This window comes from Maylandia zebra, linkage group LG20 (genome assembly GCF_041146795.1).
Source record: "Maylandia zebra isolate NMK-2024a linkage group LG20, Mzebra_GT3a, whole genome shotgun sequence".
Taxonomy (NCBI): Eukaryota; Metazoa; Chordata; class Actinopteri; order Cichliformes; family Cichlidae; genus Maylandia; species Maylandia zebra.
Window position 1 is genome coordinate 6,275,121 of NC_135186.1, and position 19,108 is coordinate 6,294,228.

At 40.9% G+C, this 19,108-nt stretch overlaps 1 protein-coding gene across 4 annotated transcripts; it reads left to right on the forward strand.

Annotated features, from left to right (window-relative positions):
- The first annotated feature begins 3,304 nt into the window (after nt 1-3,304).
- Nucleotides 3,305-14,592, forward strand: znf362b (zinc finger protein 362b). 4 transcript variants are annotated; one of them, XM_004554137.5, is made up of 9 exons: nt 3,305-3,586; nt 5,724-5,787; nt 6,451-6,709; nt 7,150-7,254; nt 7,457-7,775; nt 8,968-9,192; nt 9,525-9,603; nt 9,724-9,882; nt 12,350-14,592. In XM_004554137.5, the coding sequence occupies exons 2-9, from the start codon at nt 5,725-5,727 to the stop codon at nt 12,464-12,466; spliced, it is 1,326 nt and encodes a 441-aa protein (XP_004554194.1). In that variant the 5' UTR covers nt 3,305-3,586; nt 5,724; the 3' UTR covers nt 12,467-14,592. The 4 variants fall into 4 exon arrangements, with proteins under 4 accessions (XP_004554194.1, XP_004554196.1, XP_076734385.1 ...); XM_004554139.5 differs by having other exon boundaries at nt 6,478-6,709; XM_076878270.1 differs by lacking the exon at nt 3,305-3,586 and adding an exon at nt 4,195-4,434 and having other exon boundaries at nt 6,478-6,709.
- The last annotated feature ends 4,516 nt before the right edge of the window (nt 14,593-19,108 follow it).

Consider the following 19,108-nt stretch of genomic DNA (forward strand, 5'->3'; position numbering starts at 1 on the left):
TAAAACATTTAAGGAAGGCTTTGTTTGTGAGTGTGCGATTGTGTGTCACGGTTTCAGTTCTTTGGAATCTCCAGAGAAGTGGTGCAAGAAACAGGAAACTGACATCATGTAAACACTAACTCCTTACATGCAGACTCCTGCACAATAACATTGTAACACTACAGAATTTCTGCAGTACTGGTATGGACAAGGGTGGCCTGGATGCCTGCCTTAAAGTTTTAGCCAGAACAATGCACAGTAATACATCAAATTCCGACTTTATGGAAAAATGTAATCAGTTAAATGCTGATACAGATTAGAGGATTCAAAATCTACCAAGAAGCTGTATTGCTGTGAAAAGCAGCCTAACTCGACTTGCTGACTTTGGACAACATCCCTGACATTACATGTACTGAAGGTCATGATGAAACTTGAACACCAGCATTCTTGGAATTCATTTAAGATTTCGACATATCCTTTTACTCCATTGGCAGTGTGTTTGGGATCATTGGAATGTGGAAAAAATAAGTTGTTGCCAATCACATGCTTTTTAGATCATATTCCACAATGGATCAAAACTTTATGTTATTTTTCTGTGTTCGTATTTCCGTCACTTTGGGCTACGTGAAATGCAGCTCCAAACCATGAAGGTGCCTCTACTGTGTTTTACAGATGGCTGTAAAGGAGTGACAAACATTTGTACCTCACTCCTGACTCCCAGACATATTGAAAACAATTTTAAGCTGAAGTTTCAAGTTTGGATTCATCGCTCCATTAGACTTTTTGGGGACGATTGTCAGTATAGTTCTTGTGTAATTTATCATACATCAGGCTTTTCTCCTTGTTCATCTTTCTTAAAAATGGCTTATTGGCAACCTTTCACTGACTATTTCTGAAGAGGCTTCAGTAAACAGTAAGTATATGAAATACCTGAAGGGCCAGATGCCTCTCTCAGTTCCTGCATCAGGACCTTTTCCTATTCAAAAACATTTTATCTGTGAAAATTCCTTTTGTGTTTGTTTTCTTGCAGCTGGCTGCTAGTAACAAAGTTCCTGAAGACATCATTTCAGATCGGTTCTATGTAATATGCCTGTTATGTGTAGACACAACACTGACTCATCCCTTGAGTTACAGGCCTATTTAAGGCTTAAGTGATTCATAGGTCAGTGTTAAGTGTTAAGTGGATTCAAAAAATGACCATGAAAATTCCAGGGTACAAGTTAAAAGAGCTGCATCTGATGACTTGAGAGTTATAATAGGGTTACAGACACAGAGTACACCAGAAATGAACTGGGAGCCAAACCACTGAGAGCTCCACTAACTAATAGAAGGACTTTAAAAGGCAGTTCTCTGTTGAACTGGAAACCAGTTCAAACTTCAATCCAGTGACTTAAATATTATCGTAATATTTTCAAACTTCCACGTATGCTGCATTCCGAAGAAGATGAAGTCCACGTCTGTGAAGGTTCTCAATCAGTTCTCGGTCAATCTTTCAAGGATGCCAATGTTCACATTTTGGACAGAGAGGACAGATGGTTTGAAAGAGTGAAAGAAGCCATTTATGTCCACTGTGAGCGACCATCTTTGAGGCGGTGGTTTACGACACCAACTGTCTGCCATCTATAGTCCAGTTTTGAGATCCTTTCCCAGATGCCTTAGAGCCCACTCACACCCTGGGCCATCTGACCCCAGGAAATACATGATAGGGTGGGGCTAGGTTTCACAGTGAGCTCACCTGAAACCCTGGCTGATTGTGACCCACACCCATTTTCACACCTTGGCTCATGTGATTAGGTAGAGGATCATCAGGGGGTCCTTTTTCCCTCCTTGGGGGGATACCCCCACGGGGTTTAAATCTGGGACTCTCCACCATTTTACCCTAGAACTGAAGAAGCTTCTCGGATGAGAGGTGAAACGTCTTCAAGCAACTTAAAGAAGTCCAGACGCTTTTCTTTCCAAGCTCCTTAGACTTCAAATAAAATCAGCTCCTTAGACCAAGATGAAGTCCACCTACTGATAATTTGGATAATCCAGCAAGTAGAGCATTACAGTAGTCTAACCTGCTCGATATGAACGCTTTTGCACATTTCTCAATTTGCAATAGGAATTTTCAAGCTTCTGATATATTTTTATGTTGTGGAAAGGAGCTCTGGTGACCTCATTAATATAATTATCAAAACTGACATCACTGAACAAAATAATGCCAAGGGTCCTGACTTTCTTTCATGTGTGATAAATATGAACACATTTTCTTTATCTGACTTTTTGGAACAACACGAAATACTTTCATTTTGTCTCTGTTCAGTTCGACAAAATCAGCAGTTACTGTCATCAGTGCAGCTTATTAAATTTTAAATAGAGATTAGCTCATCAGATGAAAATGACAGATAAAAAACTGTGTTTCATCTTCATTATGATAACAACAAGCAGGGTAGTGTAAAGGTTAAATACTAAGGGACCGAGGACAAATCCTTGAGGAACCCCTAATTGAATTTTTGTTTCTGCAGATTTCAAACTACCAAGTAAAACATTAAAACTTCTACACTTAGGGTTTGATGAGAATCTGACCTGATAAACCAACTGAATCATAAAGGCTTTGAATTAAAATGTTACTATCAACACTGTTGAAGAAAGCAGAGAGGTCTAAGACTGAAACACTCGGTGAATCACTGTTGGTTTTTAGGTCATTGATGACTTTAGTAAGAAACATTTCCATGCTATGATGGGTTCGGAAAACAGACTGGTACCTTACTTACTTATTTACTACAAGAGTAAGTAAGTACTGTTTATTTACAATGTGCCTTTCGCAGACAAGTGGTAACAAAGCCCTGTACAAAAATTGGAATAAAGTAAATGATAAAATGAAATGCCATAAAGCACAATACAAATACATGTTAACATGCTATTAACTAATACCCTGTAATATTAGAAATTTTACTGTGGAAGAAAGTAGGAAAATTGTTACATTTTCCTGCTTTTGTTACATTAGATTGTTTTCTGATTTTGTAAATATTTCACAGCTGGATGAGAATAAATGATTGTTAACTAGAAGATATAGGATTATCTGGCTAACTGTATTTCACTGTAGTAGCAAAGAAGTGCATTTTTAAATATATACTTTGTTTTCTTTGTGTATTTTTTAACAATCTTTTCCTTTTTTAGTGTTTCTCTTAAGGTGCTTTGGGTGGACCGCCTATAATAACAGTTCTGACAGGGCAGCAAATATGACTGTTTTTTTTCTTTTTCTTTTTTTAAGAAATGGCATCAGAGAAAAACTGCTCATCGCCTCACCACATGATGACAGCACCGCTAATGTGTGCACTTTGAAAATTCACTAACGCATGTATCGGCCCTGCTTGCGTTGACGTAGCTTCTGCTGAGATGCTGTTAAACGCGAATAAAGTGGGTCGTGGTATGAAAATACAAAAGCAACATTTAGCACAATATTTCCCCTCTCGACTGCACTGTGCTGAGCCTTGCAGCAGCAGCAGCACCCAGAAGTGAACAAAGCGACCCGGAAGCGGTGGTCCGACCGGAGGCAGAAAGAACATCAACCTTTTATATTATAGCTGTACTCGCAAGACAATATCTGCAATCAGGACACAAGGTATTTGTGCATGTCTTTACATGTTTCCGTTGCTGTGCATTTCTCTAATGAGCGGTAGCCTCTCGGTGCGTGCATTAGCACGAAAATGCAATTTCTCTGCTTTGATTCGTCCAAAAGTTACAGAATGTAGAAAAAAGCAGCCCTTAAAAAAGTGAATTTTGCTTAAGATGGCACAGAGTCTGTCGGGAGATGAGGGGCCGTGCACCGGTTCCGATTTTGACCTTAACGAATCGCTACGGTTATTTTTAATCGGCACTGATGAATCAAGCTTGTCCGTTTCCGTGCTGTGTGTGTGTGTGTATGTGTGTGTGTTTTTTTCCTCCTTGCAGGGCATGGTTGTTGTAGGAAGTGTCAGTTTTTTTAAGAGGTGGGGAGGCCGGGCTATTCAAACCTGCAATTCGCCGTAAACAATCATTCATGCCTCCGACATGATAAACACACCTTTGTGTTGGTCTCCGGCCGCTTCTCATTCCAAACACCCGCCACACGACAACATGTTCATGCTCCTAAAAAATTTGGGGTCTGCAGAATATGGCGTCCCGCCTTATAAAAATAAGGCTGCCATTTTTGTTTCTCTTTTGTCTGGAAATGTTTTAAGAAAACTGTCTGAGAATGTGTCGAGTCGCACCGGGGAGGATCGATCCGGACAATCCTCCGTCGGTGCGAGTCCGGAGCTGCTCCCAGACAGCCGACACGTCCGAAAAAGTCAAAGAACTTCAAGTTTTGTTTTTTTCACGGCGGTTTTTGTGGAAAAATTACAAAAGCGACGTCCACTTATTTGCAGGAATTCAGACAAAAGGAGCAGAGGGGCATCAAGCCCGAGCTAAACGGCGCAGGATCATGCTGATGTGGGTTTTTTTTGTTTTTGTTTTTTTAGAAGTGAAGGCATATTGTAGGTGGCATTTAGATGGCAGAGCTGCGTGGATTTGTGTCACTTTTACTCTGTAGGCCTGATTTACACACATCGACTTCTAAGCGTGAGCTGACATCTAGCGAGTTTTTACACTGTTACATTAAAAAAAATCGTATTTACCTTTTTAATTAAACTTCTTTTTCAGCTATCTTAAAGCATTTATTTCATTTTATTTTTCAACAAAATAAGAGCCCTAGCTCTAAACTACTGTCTTCCACACTTTCCCCCTGCCTTTCAAAGCCTGTCTTAAAGGTGGGCAGATCGATTGATAGTATTGACACCAGCGCTGGTATTGGTATAGGATCGATACTAGAGCCACGTGATCGATACTTTATTTATAGCTTCTAAGTTTAGCATGTAGCCCACTGCATTGTGTGAAATAGTGGAAATTTTTTAAAGGAAAAAATATACATCCAGTATAAAAAATATCTGAACACTTTTGCATTAACTATTTATAGTTTGTAGTATATTTAAACAACAGAAATTGACCCAAAGTGGTTTAGATGATCATTGATGATGATTCACCTGCATAAGCCTTCTTTTATAGGGTAAAAGTATAGGTATCTGTACTGGCAATACCGGCCCTGTATTTACTTGGTATCGGATCAGTACCAAAATTTTTAATATCGCAGAGCACTTGCGGTCATGATCAGACTCAGGTCTTCTATATGAAACCGTTTCAAGGTCAGCTGTTACACATCTTAACTTAACATGAGGGTCATTCAATTGTCCCCACAGTTTTGTTTTTTGTTTTTTCAAACAATCACAATAAACGAACAAAGTGAATTTATCCATCAAAAGCAGCAGATTTAGAAGCCACTTGTTTAATGCTTACTACATTTGTGCCTGTGGTGCAAACAGTCCGGAGAAGTAAATGCAGCAAATTCTCTGCAACTTTAACCGTCTAAACAGCTGATACGTGGCGTTAACTGAGTACCAGAAATGGTTCTCGACACCTTAAAGTGACATCAAAGTGGATGCAGAGCTATGTGGATGCGAATGTGATCAGCACAAGGCCTGAAAGAAAATTCAAGCATGACATATGAAACTAGCCACATGCAGCGTGTGGTTAAGGTGTCAGATTTTTCAGCTTCACAGTTTAAGCCTGCCTGTTTGTAAGCATTAACTTACTCTACGTGCAGTTTTAACAACAGTGCTCTGTAAGGGAGCACTTCATTATGTGCATCTTTGAAAAGCGACTAAAATAAATGTCACACACTTCAGGATGGCAGAGCCTCGGTTTAACAACCCATACTTCTGGCCGCCGCCTCCGTCCATGCCAGGCCAGGTAAGTCCGCTCAGCATGTAATTACTGTGATGTTTCCACCTTCCACTGCCATTTGTTTCCATGTGTGAATGTCTTTTCAGCCTTTCAGCACCAGTCCATCACTGTTACGCCTAGAACCGCTCGCAGTTTGTTCTCGCAGATAAGGGGGGTGCCTCAGACTCCTTGGAGTTCGTGGGTACACACGCAGTCCTAATTGATCTCAAGCAGGCCGGACCAAAGAAGCGCAAGTGCTTCCTGAAAACGTTTGCATTACAAACTAGATAGCAGCAGACCGACTAAATGTAGTCGGTCTGCTGCTGTTACAAAGGAATACTGCTGTTATAACTCAAAGTCAACAGTATGATGACTTCAGCCCCCCCCCTAGCTTGGATGAAGTTGCTAGTTCAGACAACCACTTTTAGGACACAATCCATTCTTAACAACATTACAAACGCAGTGCTTTGTGCTGTAAAATACAGTGAATGTCCAGAATTGATGCTCCTCCTCCATGAGTGGGCTGGATTAAAGCGTTTGGTGGGCGTTACTTTAGCTCACCTCTGTCATAGGTAAAAACTAATCATGTGCTGATCAGTGTTTTCTGTCCTGCAATATGTTTTGATGGCATGAATGACATTCACACAAGGCGGCTGTTTTCTGTTGAGCATGACCCGTTAACCCTTTCAGCTGGATAACCTGGTCCTCATTAACAAGATCAAGGAGCAGCTGATGGCTGAGAAGATTAGACCCCTGCACCTGCCACCTACCTCCACCCATTCTCAGCAGCTGCTGGTTCCCACCTCGTCCCCGGACGGTAGCGCTCAGCACGGCATGCAGGTTCCAAAGCCTCAGCCGCAACAGGTTCCGGGCCACCACCCACAGCCGCAGGGCTCTGGACAGCCGGACATCGCCCTGCACGCTCGTCCCGCCTCCAGTTCTGGACCGGGTACGTTCTTCTGAAATAGTGTTAAATATGTCCAAGTGCTGCCAACTTGTCTCAAACTGGCATGGTGGCCTGGTGAGTTTAAGGTGATAATATACAGATTGTGAAGGTAGAGGCCAAATAAAAATCCATAATGAAAAGTGAGTGATGCCTGCACAGCTACTCCAAAACCCACAGTTGCAAATTTATCTTATTTACAGAAACGTGGAAACGGTTTAAAATGATACCCAGCCCTAGAGTAACCTTAATTAACATGAAGTTATTGATGTAATAATTGCTACAGATAGGCCTGGTTTTCTTAAATCAAAACATTTTTAATGTTATTCTCCAGTTTTGCAGGCTAATAGTTGATGTAATGAATTCGTAGACGTGGCGTAGAATCAGGCCTGCGCGGATTACGAGACATTTTACTGACTGACACACCATCACCTTATAAATTCCAGATGGAAATATGGATGACAAGTCAGCGGTGAAGGCCAAAGGATTATGGGAGGACTGGCAAATGAGACACCTTAGTGAGCAAACTGGCCGGGTCAACCATCGCTCAGGTACAGCCGTCACGCCATCTGTGAAGCTTGTAGGAGAAATGCAGCAAGGCAGCCAGCCTCTGGTGTGATAATATAAAGATAACTGTCATGGAAAATTGACACACACATGGTGTTTACTGTGCGGTACACTGGTATGGTTCTGTAGAGTGTGGTGTTGAATTAGTCATACCTGCTAATGCAGTTTTTGTTCCAACCTTCTCAGGTCTGGCCCCCTCATCTCGACCCGACAGCCACAGCACCTCAGACGCCCTGACCCCGACGACTCCGACCTCCAGCAGCCAGAACCGCTTGGGTGGCGCCCCCTCTGTGAACATCATCTCTGGACTGGCTAGTGGCCCTGGCATTGACCACATGAAGGCCGGAGGCCTGGCAGGACTGTTGGGCCCCCCGCCAAAGGCACCTCGGGGAAGAAAGAAGATCAAAGCCGAAAACACATCTGGTCCTCTGCTGGTGGTGCCCTACCCCATCCTGGCTGATCAAGGATGTGTCACCGTTGCACCCAAAGAGGGCAAAACCTACAGGTTGGATTCAGAAAGCTGCTCCTATTGTTTTCAGGGTTTTTTTCTGTGCTGATCTTGCAAAGTAAATTGACAGCTTTACGAGGTCTGCAAGCATTGATAGGTATTTTCCTGAGAGAACTTTGAGAGTGAGAGAAGCGCTCTATACTGAGGCTTAATATGAGCACAGCTTTCACCTGAGTAGACAACAGGTTTACTAAAAAAAAGATCGGTCAAACATACTCCAAAGGACTGAACCCAAAAGAGTCTGAGCACTGGTTGCAATGAGGTAAAGCTAACGGATGGAAGATTTGAACTTGGGTTGACCCTCCCAGAACATCCAGGAGGATGAGTTGGTGTTGGGGAGGAGAGGAGGGTTTGTTTAATAGCAGGTCAGAAAGGCAAGGTGGAAAAAAACCTCCCATGATAGTTAAACAACAGAGACTGATGGTTGGAGAAAGCATGTAGAAAGATCACTGGACAAATGTAGCAATGCCGAAATTGCTAATAAATTGTCAGCTAATATTGACCTCTTCTTGCTACCTGGGAAAACTTTTGATATTTTTTCTTATTTTATGTTAGTTTATGATAACCAGGACTTTCCAGAGGCTGCAATGAAAGCCAGCTGACAGGTTCGGCAATTTCTCATTAGTGTTCAGATTTTAAGCTTTTATGACAAATAATTAAAAGTTCAGTTTTTTTTATTGTGAGAAAAAACCCCATTTAAGTCAGTCAGCTGGAAGTTTTAGATAATGAGGCTAGTGGCTCCATAGTGTAGTGGTTAACACACCCACCTCAAACACTCTTTTGGAGATTACATCATGGTTGTTCAGTGTAAATAAAATCAGCGAAATCAGATATGCAGAGGTACCTGCTGTGGGAATTCTTTGTGAATGAAGGAGCAGTCAAAAGTGGCTTTTTTCTTAAATTGTAAGGTTAGCAATGCTGGTGTTGTTGGATTTTTTAAAATCATGTGTTACTACTTAGTTAATCAACTATAGTTGATTTTCAGTTTTCGTTGCTACTTTTGACATAAAGTGTGATTAAGACTTGATGATTTTCTTAAATTATTGTTAAAATTATTAAAGTGGTCTGCGTACTGGGGTGGGGAAAAAACTGATGTTATGCTACGTTTTCTATTTAGTTGTAGGCAGGCGGATTTTAATCCCTCAAAATTGTTTTGATCTGATCTATTTTGTTTCTTCTTGTCCCCAAGATGCAAAGTCTGCCCACTTACCTTCTTAACCAAGTCAGAGATGCAGATTCATTCCAAGTCCCACACAGAGGCCAAACCGCACAAGTGTCCCCACTGCTCCAAGACGTTCGCCAACGCCTCTTACCTGTCCCAGCACTTGCGCATTCACCTGGGGATCAAACCCTACCACTGCTCCTACTGCGAGAACTCGTTCCGTCAGCTGTCACACCTGCAGCAGCATACCAGGTTGGTCAAACTGTGAACATGAAGCGTGAGAAATCAAGTTGATCTCAGCTGCCTCTGTGGCTCTACTGTTGCCCATTTCAAATCTGATTGGTGGTCACACATTACTAATATTTAATGTTTAGAATTTACCTGAATACCTGTCATCCCCTTTACAGCTATATCTGTTTTCTCCTTGCTGGAACTCTTTTTACGTTTCACATATAGACCACGACTGTGACTTATATGCAGTGAAAATCTGCTGCTTTGAATATACTTTGATGTTTCTTTGCAGGAGTTCTCTTGCAGTGGCGTCTGTCATAAAAACATTTTCCCGTCTGCTTCTCTTGCTGCAGAATCCACACCGGCGATAGGCCTTATAAATGCGCCCACCCTGGATGCGAAAAGGCTTTTACCCAGCTGTCTAATCTCCAGGTCAGTCAGAGATTCTTCTTGTGACCTGATCCTGATTAAAAGGTTCAGATGCAGAGCTGCAAATGTTCAAATTACGTGGACTTCTCTACAACCTCTGTCCGTGTTTTCTCTCCCCCACAGTCTCACCAGAGGCAGCACAATAAAGACAAGCCGTATAAATGTCCCAACTGCTACCGTGCCTACTCAGACTCTGCATCGTTGCAGATCCACTTGTCAGCACATGCCATCAAAAACGCTAAGGCCTACTGCTGTAGCATGTGTGGCCGGGCTTACACCTCAGTAAGTAAACCACAAGCAAGTATTCACTATGTCAGGGTTTCCACACCTGTTTTTTGCATCAATGACATTTGATAATATTTTTTTCTCTCTTGGACTAGAAGTCGGTGTGTTTCCTGTTTGAGATATTTAACACCTTAGTGTGTCCTTGCTTCTGTTCAAATATTCAAAAAGGACTAAAAGAATATCTTTAAGCTATAGCTGAGGTCCGGAAGCATTATGTTTTCGCATTGTATGTCTGTCCCATCCTGATTAATATAAATATGTGTATTTCATCTACTCCTCAATGCACATCCCTCCAGTTTCCTCTAAACCTGTCCAAATAGGTCATTGGGCTGGCCGTTTCTGTGTGATCATTGTTTTTGATAACATAGTCTTATTTAACTTGTATTGTTCTTACCTTTACATAAGTCCATGGCAGTTTCACTTTTCACTTTAAATTCTTGTAAATGATAGCATTAACTAATGTCCCTCAAGCTGGATTATGCTTTGATTAGTTTTGTTTTAACACTAGGAACTGATGAGCCTCTAGGCATTCAAAAACGTCAGGAAAATGACTCAGCTGTGGACTGACAAAATACTTGGCCAAAATAAGGCTCAAAGATTACATTTTGGTGCTCAGAGGTCAAGGTCACAACCATAAATCATAAATTCATGGACTAATTCTGATAAAATTTAATTCACGTATAGGATACAATGATGACATATCCTTTTCTCTGAAAGCTCAAATGTAGGAACAAGTAAATTGACTGGTATATAGTGCTTTTCCACTCTTAGGGCACTCTTTACTACAGGTGTCATTCACCCAATCATATAGTGTTTTATTGTGTGCCTAAGCCCGTTGTCTAACATTAACATACTCACACGAATATATCAAGGGGAATTCAGGGTTCAGTGTCTTACCCAAGGATACTTTGACATTGACAAATTACTTCTTTTTTTTCTGTACAGCACTTTGGGCAAACTTTCTGTTTTTAAATGTGTTATATAAATAAATTGGATTTGGATGCAAATTGAAGGAGCCGGGGACTGAACCACAGACCTTCTGATTGGAAGATAACTTGCTCTACATCCTGACCAACAGCCGAGAGCTTGTGATTATATTTAGGAGCTTGGAAAGAAAAGCGTCTGGACTTCTTTAAGTTGCTTGAAGATGTGTCACCTCTCATTCGAGAAACTTCTTCAGTTCTAAGAGTCAAATGGTGGAGAGTTCGAGTGAGCTCATTGTGAAACCTGGCCCCACCCTATCATGTGATTTCCTGAGGCCAGATTATATTTGAAGTTTGACTGGGTGTTGAAATGCAGGCACTGATCTTTGATATCCTTTACCAGCTATCTTAAGAGGATCTGGGCAAACATAAAGTTGTGGTTAGAAGTTTTCTTTTCCGGGGTGGAAGGATTGTGCAACATATATCTTTAATATCTTTTAAAATCAAGAATTTGTTGGTTTCCCAGTACAGACCTGTATTTTAGAAGAGAGCTTTATTAATCCATTGGGTAGGTCCCCTCAGGGAAATTATGGTTCCAGCAGCGCACAAGCTAACCTTAAATACAAATAAGAAAAAAATTTGTTTTAAGCGTAGTACAAAGATTTTCAGTAGGGTTGAGGTCAAGGCTTTGGGAAAACCATTCCAGAAGCTACTTTATCCATTCCAAAACCAGCTTTGATATATGTTTGGCATCATTGTCCTGTTGGAACACTCAGCTGTGTCCAAGTTTCAAGCATCCAGCTGTTGATTTGAGGCTGAGTTGAAGAATTTGGAGGTATTTTTTCTTCATTATTCCATAGACTTTGTGCATTGTATAAGTACCAGTGGCAGCAAAACAACCCCAGAGCATGATGCTATCACCGCCATGCTTGACAGCTGGCACTCTGTTCTTAGGTTTAAAAGCCTCACCTTAACTCTTCCACACATTCTTCATGTCATTGTGCCCAGATAGTTCAATTGTTGTTTACCAGCTGCAAATTTTCATTGAGCTTGAAGGCATCAAGTTTAAAGAACGAGCTTCTCTGATTTGAGAGTGCCCGTTTGGGTCTTCTTCCAGACCTTGGCAAGGTAGGGACAGAGCCAAATTATTTGTACTTATGTACAGTTGTTTCAAATGATGATTCTGGACTGCATTTGGTTAGAATTGGCCCATTAAGCCTCTGGAATGGCGTTCCCAAAGACCTTACCTCAACCCTATTGAAAATCTGTGGACTATGCTGAAATGCTGGGTTTGTGCCAGGAAACCAACTCATTTAAATGAACTCTGAGTGTGCAAATATTCAGCCAGCATTATGCCAAAAGGATCTGGTCAAGGAGCAATTTTCCAAGGGAGATTTCATTAAATATTAGTGGGGGTGTGTGTATCCTTTTGACCACAAATGTCAATATCAACTTCAGCTGAACTAGTTGGAGTAGAGGCACTTTTAAAATTACTGTAGCAGTAATCTTTATGCCCTTTGTGTGTTTTCCTGTTCTTGTAGGAGACCTATCTTATGAAGCACATGTCCAAACACACGGTGGTGGAGCACCTGGTGAGTCACCAGTCGCCCCAGAGGACAGAGTCCCCCAGCATCCCCATACGCATCTCCCTCATCTGAGCTCCGCGAGCGTTCAGCATCAAGATTCAGAGTCAGCGTTCGGCTGGAGCTTGTGAGGCCCTGCACCCACGGCCATCTACATAAGGCTTACATTAGCATTATGACAGCTGACATGAGCATTCACTGTTAGATTTTGTAAGCAGACTTGCCTCCATCCGTCTCGACACAGGCCGTCTATCATAAAGGAGCACAGCGTTATTTTGTGAATGTAAAAATACAGCCAGATATTGTCCAGGGGATCGAGTGGCAAAGAATGTCTTGCGTCAGATTAAATAAGCACTTTCGTAAGCATCATGTAAACCGCCGGATGCATTGGCCATTAAAAAAATGTTTTAGTTGTCTTGTTTTTGTTTTTATTCTCTTCCATGAAATGGGTTTTCAAAACGTGCCAGATGATATTTGCCCGAATATTGAATTGAAAAAGCAGGGGGGAAAAAGAAAAAGTTTGCTGGGTGTATTCTGGAGACATCCAAAGATAATCTTAAAGCACTTTTAGGCCTTGTGGTTTTGGTCAAATTGTTTCAATCTCGTTGGATGGAAAATGCCAAATGGCATTACTCGTGGCAGCTAAGAGTACCGACTGTGTACAAAAAACAGTCTTTTTTTTTTTTTTTCAACTGTTGTTTTTTTTTTTTTTTTGTACAAACACAGGGTCATCAAAATTTAAAGAAAAGCAATCGGTAGATGACAATTGAAATATTTAATGATTGTATTAAGAAGTTGGATAATTGGCTCGTGGAGGCAAAGCAGAGCTCGATGGAAGGGAAGGAAGTTTTTTTTTTTTTTTGTAGTTATTATTTTCAAAAAATGTTCACTCCATATTTAACATTCACCTTTATGGCACCTTTATGATCATAACGTATGATCAAAAAACACTGCTTTTTTTCTGGTGTGTTTCTCGTTCCACTAGTTAGTGCCATATAATGAACTTCGGTGAGGTTTGAAGCGAAAGCAAATCTTGTAAAAGTGTTTGTCCGCTTTCCCTGCTCCATTAAGCTTTGACTTATACTTTCAAAGAATTAAAAGTATATGTTGCACATGTATCAGTGCCAGCTCTACTCTACTCAGCCCACTTTTTCAAAATATGCTTCAGCTTAAATTCATTTTTACTTGAGCAGTAAATTTTAAAGCTAACCATTGGACCAAATGTGAAGTTATTGTACAGCTACTCCAACCCAGTAACTTTTTTTAACCTCTAATAAGCTTTACCTACTTGGAATAAACTGCAGTATGATTCATATTCAATAGGCCTATTTTATGAGTTTACGCAGGGGTGGATCTTCTCCGTTTGTTTTTGTTTCTCTCTCTCTCTCTTTAATATTCTTTTTATTGTACACAGTATTGTTTGTTGTATTTTTACTGTACCTGTAACCTCTGAATGGTACTAATAGGGTACCCTGTATTCTTCAGGGCACTTCAGAAAAGGTGCTACGGCTAGAGGTTACATTTGAGATGGAACTGAGAATAATGTAAAATACATATACAGTATATAGTATGTTTTCAAAAGAATAAAAGCTTATTACTCAAGCCACTGGCCTGAAAACAGACATTTACGCCAACAACAGACCCTGCCTCTTCAACTTGCTCTCTCTCTTTTGAGATAATGGGAAAATGTACATGTTGCTGTACTGTAAAACATGTTACTCATTTATAGTACCTATTTTTAAGTTTTCATAAACATGTTTTCTTTGGGTTTTTGTAAAGGTTTATGTAAGAGCTTACTGTAATTATTTTAGTCTACCTGTATGTTATTAATATTCATGTTTTATATCAGTTATTTACATGTAAGCCTTAACTGTTTTACCATCCCATTTCCATTACTCTGTATTGTGTTCTGCAGTATTCAGTCGTGTAAAACATTTTTTTTTTTTCCTTCCGCATGGAGTTCCTGAGCTGTAATCTGTATAACTGTTTAACCCACGTTCTCTATGAAATGATATTGCGTAGATTTATTACACTTTTTCCTGTCTTGCATTGTGGTTTCATATACAGTTTCTAGACAACTAAATATGCACAGCCAAGACTGAGAAGTTAAACTAAGGTTATCAGTGTTTAAAAAAGGAAAAAAAAAGGAAAAAAAGCTTTGTATCTTTACCTTGTTTAATAAACAGACTGTTATAAATCAATCACAGATTCTGTGATTTTTTTTTTTTTTTTAAGATTCAAGATCCTTTATTTGTCACATGCATAGTTATACGAGTACAACACACAGTGAGCTGTGTCCTGACACACTCCTCGACTGTGCAAAAAGAGAGAGAACATTATGTACATTAAGTGAATTAAATAAAATAAAACAATCTGGAAATTTTTAAATTGAAAATCTGAAAATGTACATTGTGTGAGTGGGTGTTAAAGTGTCTAGTGCTGTAGTGAAGCTGAGAAGAATGAGGCTGGGATGTGTCGCTTATGGATGCTGTGCCTGAGGATAGAAGCTCCTCTCGAGCGTCTCTGTTTTTGCCCGGATGGTGCGAAACCTGCCTGATTGCAGAAGTTGGAATAGTTTGTTGCCGGGACAGGACGGGTCCTCCAATATCTGAGCTGCTCTAAACCAGCATCTCCTGGTGTAGATGTCCTGTAGGGAGGGGAGAGCAGCCCTGCAGCAGCGTTCTGCCATGCCTATCACTCTCTGAAGAGCTTTTTGATCCTTAACACAGCTGTTCCCGTACCAGGATGCGATGTTCTGTGTAAGGATGCTCTCCACAGCGCCTGCATAGAAAGTCTTGAGGATCACTGGAGAGACCCGGAACTTCCTCAGTTGTCGGAGGTGGTACAGGCCGTGCCTAGCCCTTTTTGGACTGGACCTGAATGTGGGCAGACAATGTCAGGTCTGAGGAGAAGGACCACATCCTCTCCACTGGATAAAAAGTGCCTGCTTTGAAAAGTGACATAAAGGTAATAAAACACACATCATTTCTTTAGTTGTTACTTATGCAAAATATGTATTTATTGCCATCTCAAAGTGCTAAGGCACAAGAGCACTGCTAGGGTTAACTTGAACCACTACTGCGTTACTGCTTTCATCTTCATTCCACAAATGTAAACACAAGCAAAACTTCTTATAAAGTGCTCGGTTTAAACTAGCATTACTCAAATATTCCTCAAAAAAAAACATTCACATCATCACTGTGAAATTCACAATGCATGTATAAACAGTAGCTGCAGTTCAAAGAAAAGCCTGCTAATACATACAACATAGGCACCACCCTGGGCACAACTGTAGTGGAATCTCCCTTTCATTATTACTCTTTTTCTTTTTATCGAGAATCATTATGCAGTCATAAAAGAAAAAATGTTTTCACACAATTTAGTAGTGTGTAGTAGCAGCAGCAATAACATGACATAATGGTTTTCTGTATGACGTTATCTGTGTCTAAGATCATTCTGGGGGAATTTCACCCCACTCTTTGCAGCAATGCTTCAGTTCATTGAGGTTTCGTGACGCCAAGCTGAGGTCAGAGGTGAAAGAGCAGACAACAGTAACTCAAAGAATCCACTTGTTACAACCAAGGTATGCAGAAGAGCATCTCTGAATGCACAACGAACCTTGAAGCACATTGGCTACAGCTGCAGAAGACCACACTGGGTGACACTCCTGTCAGCTAAGAATAGGAAACAGGCTGCAATTCACACGGGCTCGCCAAACTCAAGGATCATGTGAAAACGAAAGTCTTCGCATGACTCAGTAGCTTGTAGTACTACCTTTAGCAGCAATATCTTGAAGTAATCGTTTTATGTATTGCTTTATCAGTCGTTCACATCATTGTGGGGGAATTCTGGCACACTTTTCTTTGCAGTGTTGCTTCAGTTCATTGAGGTTTGTGGGTATTTAGTTTTGCAAAACTTTCTTAAGGTCACACCACTGGGGCATTGCAACACAATAATTATTTTCTTTTTCGGCAACCGTGTTGTCAATTTGTGGGCGTGCTTGCATCATTGTCACCTTACAGACTATCTGCAAGGTTCCCAGGTCTGGTGACTGCAACATCAAAGCCCAAATCCTCACTCCTCCACCACCGTGCTTAACAGTTGGTACGAGGTGTTTGTGCTGATGGCGTGCTTGGTTTTCCCCAAACTTTGGGCTGTGCATTATGTCCCCACTTTAGTCTAATCTCGCCAAAGGACATAGTTCAAAAAGTCCAAACGTGGTTCAGATGCAACACTGCAAACCTAAGCCCTGCTGCCATGTTCTTTTTAAGAGGTCAGACACTTTCCACTCTTCCAAACGAGCCATACTTGTTCAGTCTTCTTCTAATCGTGCTCTCACGAAGTGGAGGTCAGTAGAGTCTCAGATGTAGCTCTTGGGTTTTTGGGGTTTTTTTGCTAATTCATGATATAGTCTGACCTTGCAGTGAATTTGCTGCTACTTCCACTTCTAGAAAGATTGGCAGCAGTCTTGAATGTTTCCACAGCTGAATAATGTCTGTCAACGTAGAGTGATGGACTTCAGTTCCACTGTTGCCTCTCTAAAACATAGCAACAGTTGCTTTGTACATCGTTGCATAGAACAAAACTCTGTTTTCAAACCAAGTTCATTGTTTTCTTAACAATAAAAGAACGTTACACAATGCAGGCCAAATACTTAACCAGTATAATATAAATCATAACTGGTTTAATGTAAGCGGCCCTGTTCTGACTGTTGAGCTATGGCTCATAGCGCAACATCGCCACCTACTGCTTTGGGGATGAAAGTTCAGCAATGGGTGACAGCAGAGGAGAGTGCTCACTTAGTGTCGTGTTAAAAGCATTGCCATCCAAAGAATCTGCCAAAACCAAAGCCTAAAAAAACGTTGATGATGATTAGCTAGTCCAAACGTCATCAACAGAACAGGGAGAGCAAATCAAAAAGGGCTGATCATAACATTCACAGGAAAAATAAACTGGATGGTCATGCTCCTTGATTAATCCACTTTTATTTAGAGCCCCGAGGACAGCTCTAAAAGCCATTGTTAGGCCAGCAACCCTCCAGACTTTCCTGCAGCAGTAAAAATTTATTTTACTCCAAATTTATACAAATCTGTTGGGGAAAATAGGTCTTTGTTATAACTTCCACAAACTGCAGGCCTGGGGAAATGCTGGAATTTGTTTAGGTGCAACCTTTCAATCCTGTGTTGCTATGTTTTGTTTTAGGGTTTTTTAGAGAGAAGAAACTTTTCTCTTGGCAGCGCTTTTAAACTTCCAAACAAACCGCCATACTTGTTCAGTCTTTTTCTAATTGTGCTGTCATGAACTTGTAGAGTTTCAGATGTAGCTCTTGGGTTTTGTGGAATTTCCCTAAGCATTGCATGGTTTGACCTTGGCGTGAATTTTGCTGGAATGTCCACTCCTGAGAATATTGTGGCATTGTGTTAACATCGTGTGCATGCAGCTAAATGCTGCCAGAACTTCAGCTTTTATAGAGCTATCATAGTTGTTCATGGATCTCTTAAATCAAGTGCATTTGATAGGCAACACCTGGCCCTACTTATCAACATCTGGACTGGGTCACAGTCAGATCCACTGCCATTACAATTGGGAGACAACCCGCTCTCCCACCTGAGCCCCACGGTAAATTAATAAGGCCCCACTCACCCAGGCGATGGATAAGTCTATATGCCCAGCCTGGCTGACAATGGTTACCAGAGGGCAGTTGCAAGTTGAAATTGGTCACAAAGAGGTATCCGTAAAATCTCCTTGACATTACTTTGGTCGCTAGCAGATTGCTGCAGTCGCCCAAATTTTGCACAGAAGACGATAACTTGTCTACAAACACTCTGCAACAACTCTGCTCTCTCCCTGTGAAACTTTGGAGAGGGACACCACTTGCCTTCAAATTAAAAATGTCACCTTTTGAAAAGTGTTGGCTGATGGGCTGAGGCACTACTTTTTCTTTGAAGCTGAACAGTCTCTGTTTTGTTGGCTGTTTTGTGTTTTATGGCTTTAAAAATGTACTGAATAGTTATGTGGTTATATACCACAGGCTATCATATATGTGTGCAAAATTAAAATGTTTGTAAAACATTAATCACTCAGAGACATCCTTACTTAAAAACTAGATTCGAATGTCTAAAAACTTATTCTGTCACACTTAATTGTTTTTCTATTACTATTGTGTAGTATGAATGTAGAAAAAGATGTCAAACTTAAGAAAATATCGTTTAAAGTTCAAAACTGATCCCTTCCTTCACATTTTCCAGACTCATGCCGTGGGCTGGATTGGAGTCAGTTTTGGCTCCCGTGGCCTTATGTTTGACACCCTTGCTCTAAACAGTCTTTTCATATTAATATAAGTGCCTGAACAGTCTATGCCATTTGTTTTATCGCGCCCACGTTTTCTATGTGCGACAAGCGCAGTCTCTACTGGCTATGTTGCAGCTGAGTGTTTATTTTTCATGTCTACACCAACATGAATGAGTGAGGTAGGGCAGCACGTACACCGGAGAGCACTTTAAGTGGTCTGTTTACTGAAAAAATCTTTTCATGTGGTTTTATGTGTCTCCACTGCATATAGGCGGGTCTCACTTGAGACTTTTTTTGGATGGTGACGAGTCAGGGCAAAAGGGAGCTCTGTGCTGAAGAGAGGAAATAGGCGTTCACCCTGGAAACTTTGGGAGTAAGTGACCAAAATAAAGGGGGTGTGGCTAAGCGAGAAAAGAGTGGACCACC